The sequence below is a fragment of the Eublepharis macularius genome, chromosome 15 (assembly GCF_028583425.1).
Source record: "Eublepharis macularius isolate TG4126 chromosome 15, MPM_Emac_v1.0, whole genome shotgun sequence".
NCBI classification, from domain to species: Eukaryota; Metazoa; Chordata; class Lepidosauria; order Squamata; family Eublepharidae; genus Eublepharis; species Eublepharis macularius.
Window position 1 is genome coordinate 22,171,681 of NC_072804.1, and position 12,119 is coordinate 22,183,799.

The 12,119-nt window shown below is 43.0% G+C and overlaps 1 protein-coding gene across 1 annotated transcript; it reads right to left on the minus strand.

Annotated features, from left to right (window-relative positions):
* Positions 1 to 327: 327 nt before the first annotated feature.
* Positions 328 to 12,094, minus strand: LYAR (Ly1 antibody reactive). The gene is made up of 10 exons (XM_054999357.1): positions 11,979 to 12,094; positions 11,476 to 11,596; positions 10,820 to 10,993; positions 8,921 to 9,035; positions 7,807 to 7,914; positions 6,441 to 6,524; positions 4,948 to 5,362; positions 3,789 to 3,857; positions 1,057 to 1,142; positions 328 to 681 (listed from the first exon to the last, which is right to left on the minus strand). The coding sequence occupies exons 3-10, from the start codon at positions 10,939 to 10,941 to the stop codon at positions 547 to 549; spliced, it is 1,134 nt and encodes a 377-aa protein (XP_054855332.1). The 5' UTR covers positions 10,942 to 10,993; positions 11,476 to 11,596; positions 11,979 to 12,094; the 3' UTR covers positions 328 to 546.
* Positions 12,095 to 12,119: the final 25 nt, after the last annotated feature.

Genomic DNA, 12,119 nt, shown 5'->3' on the forward strand with positions numbered 1-12,119 from the left:
ACTTTAAAATTAAGCGTTAGCTTTCTGTCTGCAGTCCTAAGAGGGTGACATTACTGAAGTCCACAAGACTGAGCCAGCTCACATGCATTTAAACTGCCTCTGTTTTGTAGGAAAACATGTTAAATGCCTTCAGCCCGCACAAGGCCCCCCAAACTGCCAAATGTGTTGTTGCTGTCCTGCTGAAATTCACTTTAGCTGGATCAGAGCTGGGCGGTTTACTGATCCAAAGCGTTTTATTTGAACATATATGAAGCGCATTGAAATTATTTGCTCCTCAAAAGCAGTAACATGATACAGATCACAAAAGAAAACTCATGACACTATAGATACCTCAAGCAAAATTTTAATGGAGTTTATCTTCTTTTACAAAAATATAGTTTTTTTAAAAAAAAAGTAGAAAAGCTCTCATTAGAAGTGGCAGGTAAAAGACAATTCATAGTCAAATACAGTGAGATTTTGCTGACACAGGTATGATGAAAGCCACTTTTGACATATGATTGTAAAACTGGGCACACTGCAAAATTTGATCATTTGAAAGTAAAGCAGCTATTTCAAAAGTTTCACCTTTTCCTTTAAAACTTTAAATTTAGGATTACTGTTGACTTTCTTATTAAATAAAGCCAGAATTTCCTCTTCAGATTTATGATGGTCACTTGCAACTGCATAATACTGGGCTAAAACCTGTACAACAAATAAAACACATATTTAATTCAGTACAGGGTAAAACTTACAACATGACAAAAATCCTGTTCTAAAATCAGTTTAAGCAGCATTTCTGGAATGCAGCCCAAAGTTTGCTTCCCAACAGCAAACACTTTCAGCGCTGCTCTTTCACTAAGCCCACTAAGAGTAAATGAACAATTCACATTTTGGTTCTTGGTCACTGTTTTGTAAGCTGTTGTATCAGTATACACGGGCAGGTCTTCTACACAAGACTGGTTCAATGAACAGAAGCTCCATTGTGCTCTCGGACAGCTCCCAGTCACTTCAAGGCTGTCTGCACCGGAGAATCTGCTGGTCAAATGTGCCCTGAGTTTCATGAAGTGTTCAACCTACCTTCTTCCTTAGTTTCTTAAGTGAGATTTCATTGTCAGGTGCTTGTCTCAGAACAGCCTTTATGGTTCCTTTCCAACTGAATTTACCTGTACAATTAACAAACATACACATTACACAGAGATTAAATTAAATAGGTTTTGTAGTACAAAAACCAACTATTGCGCAATGCCAGGATCGGTACTTGCTTGCTAAATGCGTAGCTTCCTGGGCCTTATGTTGTAATGGCTGAAGCACTGCTATAAACTATTCAGGCATTAGCAGACACAGAGAAGTCTTACAGGATTTCCTATATCTGATTTCCTATGTCTGATTCTTGGAGATAAGTCATCTAGCCTTCAGGAGACCAACCCAGAGAAGGCCAGGCTATATCTTGTTCTCTGCCAGTCCGCTCCCCTCCCCCAAAAACAGACTCCCAGGAGCTGACGTTAAAAAACTACCAAATCCCTCCCCTTGCACTTATCTAGCTGAGCTAATTCCAGATAGATGGCTGCACTGCAACAAAATAAACAGAAGTCTTGAGGCCCTTCATGACTCACAAGATTTAATTCCAGCATAAGCCACAGGCTTTAGAGAGCATATTGTCCCTGTTTTCAGGGAAACTGCTGGACTAGAATTCATCAAGTGGCTTGATACACCCTCTCACCCCAGACTGACCAAGACTCAGAATGCCTTAGGGCCAAGCTGCAAGTGACGAATGACACTTGAACGGCAAGTGAACAGACTCACGTGTATTCCTCCCTGTTCACTTGCGCTCCACTTGATCACTACTTGCCGTTCAGGTGTCATTCGTCGCTTGTAGCTTGGCTCGTAGTCATAATAGGTGTTAATAAACTTGGAAAAAATCTGGCCCCACAGACATTTCTGATTAGCTAGCTTAGCAATACATGAGAAGTGGCCCACCACAGCTCTTGCGAATGTACCGTTCTTGATTACTTCTGAATTTTACATAATTACATCTCATTAAATACTTCCTGCATTTCATCACCTTCTGATCCCACTTTCATTTATTTTTCACCATCACCTCATATATAAAACGTCTGCCTACTGAGGATCCATCCACCACCTTGCATCTGACAAAGTGAGCTCTAGTCCACAAAAGATGCTACTTGAGCAAAACTTTTACTTCTTTTTTTTAAAGTGTCAACTAACATTTCCAGTGACCTTTTTGCTTGTTGGCTACTCCTCATTAACCTATGAAGCAGCAACCTTCTAGAAGAGAGGAAGAAAACTAGTTGGAAAAAACTTGGTTCACAGTCTCTTGCTTACTTAGAAAGGCTGTGCTAAACTTGTCTCTGAGCATGAATAGAGTATGAATTAAACATTTCTATTCCAAGATTGTACATTTTACACAAGTTATTTGTGAAGTGACATTTCACTTCAACACAGACATTGAAAAATGATAAGAAAAATAACATGAACGCAGTTGGTCAGAGATTGAGAGGGAGAAAAACAAAGTACATATAAACTGGTCGTGAAGGTGACAGAGGGGATAGGAGATTGAGCAAAATCAAAGTAGGATAGCCCGCATTTGTGGCTACTTCAACGAGGTCCATCGGGTTCTCTAACAAGCCTCTTGCATACTTTCCTGAGGAAGGGTTGATTAACTTGCAATTTCAAGTCAGGTCTATTTATCACTTGGTCCCATACATTACATTTAGTTTGCTATCATCATTATATGACCACTCCTATCCTTTAGAAGAACAATAAATATACATTTTATGAAGCAGCATAAAAGACAAATCCCTGCCCAGAGAGGATAAGAAACTAACACTGAAATCCTATGGAGAGATACTCCAGTCTAAGTCCATTGACTTCAATGGGCTTAGACTGGAGTAACTCTCCATAGGATTATTATTATTTATTTATCTATTTGATTTATAGCCCACCCTCCCCGCAAGCAGGCTCAGGTTACAACAAAAATAAAATATTTAAATACATTAAAATATGTTAAAATCAGAATTAGCGATATATACAGTGAGCTCTAGTCCACAACAGGTGGACTAGAGCTCACTGTGAACTCCAGATGGCAGCCTTCTCCACTCTTCCCAACATAGCATAAATAAGGGGGGAGAGAGGGTACAACTGATGTCATCACTGTGACTTCGCATATGAGGGAGGCAGGTGGCTATATTGCCCCCGCAGCAGGAGACTGGTCGGGAGGCATTCCCAAAGAAACCTTAGACTGGCCTCACCCATACACCTGCCGGAACATCTCTGTCTTGCAGGCCCATCAAAAAGATCTTGGCAGGCCCAGGTATACTACAACAGAGAGTTCCACTAGGTTGGGGCCAGGACTGAGAAGGCCTTGGCCCTGGTCAAGGCCAGCTGAGCCTCCGGGGCCAGGGACCACTAGTAGATATTTTCATGGTGATCTAAGCAGTCTATATACAGGGAGAGATGGTCCCTTAGGTATGCTCGTCCCAGTCCATTTAGGGCATTAAATGTTGCCCTGTACATGTATTGGGGTGGGGAGGAAATGCCAAGAGCGAGAAAAGACTAACAATTAACAGAGAGGGGAGAAGTGGGAAAGGGGGGGGGGAGTAAGCTAGAATACACAAGAACTCCAATACTGTTAAAATAAACGACTAACCACTCCCATGCACTGTCACAACATTAATACAAATACCTGTACACTCCATACTGGCTGAGCTGCTTTGGTTTATAAATGCCACCTAAGATATTTAATATTTAAAATACGTTATTGTCATGCGGCCTTTCAAATTTAAGGTTACCTTGGTGTTCATCCTCATTTTCTTCAGTTACTGGACAATTCATTCTTTTTATTTCAACACAAGATTCCTCTAAATTTACAAGGAGAGAAATGACAATGAAAAAGTGACAAAAGGTCCAGACAGATGCTCTCACATTGTAATCAAATTGTTGTCCAATCCCGTTTCGTCCATTCACTTCTGCATAGGCATTTAACTAGCAATTGCTACAGTCAGTCATATACCACCATGTTGGTTGAATTCAAATGGTCTAACGCTCTGACTGTAGCAATTGCTATTTAAATACCTATGAAGAAGTGAATGGACGAAACGGGATTGGACAACATATGCTGGCAAAACCCGTAGGCGTGGCTGTTTGGAGCATGGTAGTTGTGCAAGACTTCTGCAGGCAACTGGTTTACTATGAAGATTCATGAACTTGGTTGTACGCCCCTGTGCATTTTGTACTGGCATTGATTATTTTTGTATAGATACTCTATTGAATGTAACACATTGTTTCATAAGTATTTTTGTAGTGAATATTGTATAGAAAACAACCCTTGATTGTGTGTATCGTCCCACCAGTTGGATATTGTTGGTTAAATTATTGTTGTTTATAGCTTGATGCTTGTATCTTGAATTTGCACAATTTTCTAGCACTCTGCACTTTAAATATATATAAATTCATTTAGATTTTGTAATTGTGTACTTGGGGGAGATTGTTACTGTTGGTTTTTCTCCTTGTACCCGAGGCAGCTCTTTTTGTACTTCGCGGCTAACAGACAGAGGCAGGACTCCTGCCCGTATGTCGTAGTAATGGACAAGCTTTAAGAGTACGAGAATAAACAACAGTAAAGCCCGTGTTAGGGGGAGAAATCCTGCTCTGCCTGACTCTGCTGTATCCAATCCTCTTATGGGAAGGAAATTCTGAAAAGGTGGGGCAGGATCGTGCTGCTCTTCCAAGGAAAGTGCAGAATGCCTCCTCACCTCCCCCAAATTTCCTTTCCTTGCCTCCCATTTGATCGTGGTGAGATTTTCCCCTCCTTCACTGATTTGCTCAACTAAAAACGGTAGACACGCATCACCGTTTAGATTTAATAATCAAAACCAGTGATTCTATCCTTTGCTTTAAGATGATGACACCTCTTACAAACAGGAGGAGCACAGAATGCTACTTCCGTACCTTCTGAGGGACCGCACTTGCGTCTCTTGGCGTTGGGCTTGGTCCCTGCTGGCTCTTCCGAATGAAGGCCGTAGCCATTCACTTGCGATTCCAACACGTCAGCTGCTCGCCGCTTCTTCTTCGTCCCCTTCACACAATCGCTCTGGAATACTTTCTCATCTTCATTCTCACATTTTTCTTTCTTAGACTTTTTGGCTTTTAAAGGTTGTAAGCTGGCTTGTTGGCTTTGGAGCCTTAGTTCTTTTTTCTCCTTTTTGACATTTTTTCTCTCTTCTTTTTGCTCCCTTTTGCTCTTTTTCTTTGCCGCCACCTCTGTTTTTGCTACATCCTCTTTGGATAGTTTTGGCGTAACTTCACTTTTTTCACACTCGTTCAGAGCTCTGTCTTGGGGTTTCCCTTGTTTCTCACTTGGTTCCTTTCAATGGGGAAGACAAGAAGGGCACACGCTTCACTATAACAAGGTGGCTCCAATCAGGGGGAAGAGAAGCTTCAGCAGTCACCCCAAGTGGACTATAGGGCCTATACACAATGTGACAGACTTATCTAAAAGAATCACCACCACCCAGGTCTGAAAGCACAATCACTTACAGGAGGTTGGCTTTGGTGGATATGATCCACTGGCAACGTGTTCTCCTACAGCACAAGAAGCCAATCACTGATGCTTCTGAGAAGCACCCCCTCTCAATTCCAGCTAATTCTTTAAAAAATAAACGCAACTGCTGGGGCATGTACCTACTTGGTTACCCTGCCTGACAACTTTCCTAGGAGACGGCAACCTTCTCAGCATCATTCAGTACCACTGGCCATGGTATTCTTCTGGTTCAGCTGATGGAGATCTATCACATTTTTATCCCAACTTTCCTCCAGCGAGCTAATGGCAGCAGATGCATTCCTCACCTCCTCTATTTTATACTCACAGCAACTCTCTCAGGTAGATTAGGTGGAGAAGTCACGCCCGTATGGTTTTGTGCCAAGCACTTTACATGGGGCTACTCTTTAACGTTTCAAAATAGCCTTAATTGTCTGCCAGCAGACTTTGGAAATGGGGAATACATAGTACCTGTATTGAAGATCTTCACCAGCTGCCTGTTGGCTTCCGCACCCAATTCAGAATGGTGACTGCTACTATTACAGCCCTAAGTGAGCTGGGATCAGATCCTTTGGGGACTATCTCCACTCTCACATACTTCTTCCCATCAGTAGAATACCCTTCTCTGTCTGCCCTTTGGAGGGGAGAACAAGCCCCCTCTATGGGTTAAAAGGGCAAACGTGTCGTCCCAATAAGGCTGAAGCTGCTCTGCTGTTTCAGCTCAATGGTCTTGTACCTCAGCCTCAAGTAAGAAAGCATTATGCTCGGCCACCTCCTAGATGTGAGTTGCTGGGGGACTGGCGGTGACGCAACCCAAAACCAAGACTAGCTTTCCATCTGAATATGTTAAATACATGTTAATATCCTGTTAAGTCATAAAACACCACGTCTTTGATTTGCTTACCTTCTTGGTAGCTTCTGAAAAGATATCCCACACCTGATCTTGTAAAACAGTGTTGTGTATTTTCAAACTGTTGTTCATCCAGTTCTGTTTAGAAGGGAAGCAGAAGAAAATCTCTTGTAACTGAGCAGCCCTTTTTGAAGCATTCAGTTCAGCAGAAGGCCCCAACCACCAACGTGATGGCATCAGCAACTGCATCAGTGCATACTTTCATTTCTTAGGCATCTGGTTAACAGCTAGTTGTTTCACATATGTATCACATCAAACAGTTACCTGTATCTGGGAATTCTGCATATATTAGACTGATTCATATAATTTCTGGCTTTTCAAACTTAATACATTTGCTTATTACATTTGCTGTTAATAATGGCAAACACAGGTGGCAGGGGAAGACGGATCCCAAGCAGCCTAGGTAGACTGTGAGGGTGGTGAGGCCCCCCCCCTGCCGCCCCATCTTAGTTCCTGTTTGATATAACAGAAGCTCTGTTTGGACCCGTTTGCATTTTAGGCAGTCATGGAATCAGCATCAAAGTGGATGTCTGTCAACATCCCTTCTCAGTTAAGCCAGCTTTTGTCCTCCCCCTCCCCGCAACCCTTTTTGCTGATGCCGCATCCACTCCCACCATTGCCAAGGCAGAGAAATTAAGCAGAGGGCTGCAGTGCTTGAATATTCCCATTCACTCAGTGCTTCCATCTGAATCACTGATGTGGTTCCTCATCAGAAGGGAAAATGTCCATAATGGCAGGAAGAGAAGTGGGCAACAGGAAGCTGCCAGTGGAGTTGAGGCAGCTGCCAAACCTGCACCCCCAACTTTGAAATAAGAATTGTGAAAATGGTTCTAGATGTGGAAGGAGAGGAGAGATTTAAGTTTAAAAGAAAAAAAAACATGTCAACAGAACAGTGGTTTTCATATCTTCTCCTTTCACACTACGTTGCCAATTGCAGAACCTGTAGAAGGGGATTTTTGTGGCATGTTCTAGACACAACGTACAGCCATTTTTTCAGTATATGTTAGCCGAGCCTACTGGGCCTCGCTGTTGTCCTCCACAAAGTGAGAATGCCACCTAGAATGCACCCAACATTTCCTGTGCCTTTGTGTGGCAATCAATGACCATTTTATCCCATCCACTTCGGCATTTGATGTGTAGCAAAATTGCCACTAGATAGGATGATGCAGACAACCAAGCTATCTTGAAGTGAGACTATATAACCCTAAACCACCTTGGGGTCTTTATAAGAAATCTTATTGTTCAGTCCTGATTGACTCCTTGATAAATGTCTGAAGAACTTCACGGGTTTCTAAACACAGTGTGAAAACAATTGTTGGAGACATGAAACCTGAAAATAATTTACCCCTTAATAACATACCTGAAATTTTCCTTTTTTTCTTGGAATATTGTCAAAGGCATACATTTGCTGTAAGATATCTCGAACTTTGGGGTTAATATTTGTTTTTTCTATTGCTTCATGAATCTTCTGTAAGGAGAGAATAAGCACAACAAATGTCAACAGCAATTTTTGGTGCAGTGAAATCAGACATATGCTTGACAATTGTAAACTTCGTAATCAAAGGCTAGAGTAATTGCAGCAGATTACAACAGCTTTTCAAGGTCCTTCCAACAAGTTAAACAACCCGTCCTAACTTGCATTACTGCACAGTACTTGTTGTGAAAATAAGCTCTCAGAGCAAGTCCAATGTGTAAATAAACCTTAAAGCCTCCGAGTTCCACAGAAAGCGTCTCTGCTGGCTGCTTCCTTGGAAGTAGAACAAGGCAGCATTTCTAGTCCTCACTGTTAGGGTCTGGCCACTTTACTTCTCTGGAACATGCTCAGAAGCATGAATTTTGCTGCGAGTGCAAGAAAAAGAGATCCCAAGTCTTTTCTGTCTAGTGGACTGAGATAGAAGGTATTAGGAACTCCACGTCCTAGGGTTCCAGCAGCACTGCACAAAAAGAATCCAGGAGCTACTGAGCCTTAAAGATGGGGACTCTGTGGTTGCTTAAGCCTTCCATGCCAGCTGTCCCCATCACCATGAAGCCCTTGGGGGAATGAGGACCCAGCAGAGATGAAAAACTTGGGGGGGGGGGAATAATTATAAGGTGAGTAAGGGATGGAGAAGGAAGAAGTAAGCTTACCATCAGTACCAAAGAGCTGCTCTGTAGCAACTCAGACTAGCAGAAACATTTAAGGGTTTCCAGCATCAGTTACTTCCAGACCAGCCTGTCAAGATCCTTTTAAACTGGAAATGCCAAGGCCCCTTACACATTTCACAATACGCACATTGCCTCTGCGGTGTTTATGGCCACTGTAAATAAGGGCACAGGGACGAGACCCATCCAGAAAAGTTGCTACTTCACAATTAAGATACAAGATTTAACTGTGCATGAACTAGAAAACTGATGGGAAATTTTTTAAAAAGGTATTTTTTCCCTAAAATTAAATTATGGCACCATATTTATGTATCATTTTGTTGCTGTTTTACCTGAATCCATTCCTGCTGTTTGACATCTCCTTTGTGAGTTTTGGCTTCATATGCCTTGCCACCATACTTCTGGTCTTCGCTTACACACTTCACATGAGATTTATAATCATCTCCCCTTTGAAAAAAAGAATGTACATAAAATAACCGATGATTTATGCATATGACATTTTTAACACAGCACTTTGGGACAAAATGCTTTCAGCCATGAACATATGAAATAGCAAGAAGGCAGCATGGAAGGGTGTTAGCACACCAGTAATCTGACTGGCAGAGGCCCTTCAGGATCTCGGATATAGGTCTTCTCCTTGCTGTGGTGCCTGAGATTCTTTAAAGTGCAGTTACTAAGTACTGAATCTGGAAATCTATGCAGGCAAAGCATTTGTTGAGATTTTACTTAGACTGTGAGGTGGCATGATTGCTACAACTGTAAAAATGCCCTGAGCCCTCCGCATATATAAAATGCAAATGAAATAAAATGTACTTTGCTGAACTACACAATGTTTCAGCCATGAACACACTTAGGTCTTCAGTGGTGCATCTGAGAGTATGTGGGGTTGGAATGTGGACACATTGGACCAAATTACTTATCAACCTATGGTTTACCTGAAAACCTTGTAAAACAGTCTGACTTCACTCATAGATGCAGTCTGTCCTATGATGAATTAGGTATACACTGATTCATTTAAAACATTGCTATGCTGCCTTTCCACCTAAACAGGGTCCCCAAGGTGGCAAAAATCAAGGCATTAGAACCTTTAAAATATTAAAACAATATTTAAAATATACATATAAACATTTAACAGTAGAATAAAATACGCATACAAACAAATGCAAGCAGGGAGGGTCAACAAGAGTTTACTGGGGCTACACCAAGCAAAACAAAAAAGTCTTCACCAGCTGGCCCAATGAACTCTGTATGGGAAGTTGCTCAAGACTTGATTTACGAAGCACTCGCTACACTGCTGCAGAAATTATCAATAATGATGCTTTTCGCCATGTTAACCAATTTAAAAGCAGGAGTTTAGCTTTATTCATGCCAAGGTGCCCCTCAAAACGCAAGAGAGGTTGATGCATGAGAAAAAAACATGTGTCTGAGGAAGAGCTCTCTTGTCAGCAGTATGGATGCGAGTCAGGCCAAGGTATTTTCAAGAACAAAATCCACAGAATATCTTTTATTTTCGGAAGTCCCATGTACCGTTATGGGCCACCTCCCTCACTGTGTAGGATCTCATATTTGCACAGTCAGCAACCTGGTACAGACGACTCACCAGTACACTGATTAACTGTGAGGGGAGGGAAAGTTGCCCCATGAGCACACTGGCCCCACTCCCTGCCTCCTTGCAGCTGCCTGGTTCTCTGCAGAGCACAATCGCACAGAAGCAGTGGCTGAGTGCACGCCCCCTCACTGATCATGAGAAGGGGGTTATGCACGGCCGCTACCTCTGCACGGTCACATTCTACAGATCTCCAGGACACTGTGTAGAAGAAGGGTGGGGGGTGAGGTTATCACACTCATGTCTGCTCTCCCTCTCCACTTTGTGAGTCAATGTGTGGAGGAGTTGTTTGTACTGAGTTAGGGAAACACTGCATTCAGACAAATGCCACCAACATCTCCAAATTTAGTAGCTATTTTCTCACAGTAAGAAGAACAGGAGAAGGGTGAGTCTGTGGCCTACCCTTGATCTTTCCAAGACAAGAGTAAAAAGGAGAAAACACTTGAACACTCCCCCACAGTCTAAATGCTTCTTTTGAACGAAGAGAGGATAATTTTAACATATGACTTTCCACGCACGTTACTTGACTATAGCTTCCCAGAAAACATTTCCACTGAGGACTCAATTTGAATGATTATCACCTTAGAGCCAGGTTTTGTTAGGGTGAAACAGTGAAACTACCTACCAGAAATCTTTGCCACAATCCATACAGGAAAGGCATTCACAATGCCGGCACATGCTCACATGCTTTTCAACCTGTCCTTTCTTCACAGATTCCCCACAGGCGCTACATGTAAAAACCACCATTTCTAATTGAACCTGTTTCTTCAAAGACTATTAGAAATCCTTTCAGAAAATTCTAGAAGTCAATTAAAAAGAAAAACCAGGTAAGTTTGGCACGACAATTTACATATTGCTATTTCAGTTTAAAAAGCAGAATATTACATAGCACAAAGATCTGCACATCCCTTCTTAAACTGAAAACTATTCCATTAATATTTATCAAATTAACACCATCCAAACAACAGCCATTCTACCCAGAGACAGAGCAACAATTGGTTTCTCCTTGGCTGGCCATCGGGACATGAGACTTCTAATCCTCAGCAACAGGGACTCATCACTGGCACGGGAGGGTAGGGGAAGACCAGTTTTAGCTATATTTTTAAAATGCTGTGAATTGCGTTAAGAGCTTTATGACTGAAAAAAAGAATAATGTATACAACCCGCACCCCACCCTAAACACACGGCCAGGGCTACTGAAGTTAATTAATTCAGGTGCACAGTTATTTATTGTGAGCATCCAGTGCATTTCTCCCTCGTCAAGCGCTCTTTCACACGTACGCGTCACGGGACCGCAGACGCCGCTTTAGTTCCTTCTTCTCAACGCCGGCCACAGAAAACACCTCAGCACCAGCCCGCCGGAAGTTCCGGCGGGACGATGTCGCTCCGTCCCGGCAGAACTCTATGGTAAGACCACAGAGAGAGAGAGTTTAGATAAAGAGGGACCAGAGGTTTCTCGGCCAGGAGGCGGGACTTCCTCGTTCCTCTTGTGCCCCTCCATCCCATAAGGCAAAAATGACAGTTCCTCACAGGAAGGGACGCTTTTAAGTTTCCCTCGCCGTTTAAAATGCTCCAAATAGGTTCCCGTTCGAAATTTTCCCGAGGGGGACGAAGCCCGGTTGCGGAAACCGTCCCAAAGGCCTTCAGTGGCCGCTTTTCCCCTCAGGCTTCGAAAGGAAATCAGACTCCCAACGCCTCAAAACGGAGAGCCCGTTTGGGACCGGAAGTCCCAGGGTGGGTAGCGCTCACCGTCCATTCGCTTGGTCCCGCCCCCAGCAACTTACCTGCGCGACGGAAGTGACGAAGGCTGCCGGCCAGCCAATAGTGTCCGGCTTGGCCTGGTGGCGGAAGGATGGGCGCGACAAAGAGCCGCGCGGGACGGCGCCCACCCAGGTGGGAGGGTGAGGGGATGCGCATGCGCGGAG

What these genes read in the sequence shown, in the direction of transcription:
- LYAR (XM_054999357.1), bottom strand. Translation starts at nt 10,941, where the DNA reads ATGGTGGTTTTTACATGTAGCGCCTGTGGGGAATCTGTGAAGAAAGGA. An exon ending in AACAGCAGGAATGGATTCAG is followed by an intron (nt 7,915 to 8,920) that starts GTAAAACAGCAA and finishes CTCTCCTTACAG; the next exon opens with AAGATTCATGAAGCAATAGA. An exon ending in AAATGAGGATGAACACCAAG is followed by an intron (nt 1,143 to 3,788) that starts GTAACCTTAAAT and finishes TTAATTGTACAG; the next exon opens with GTAAATTCAGTTGGAAAGGA.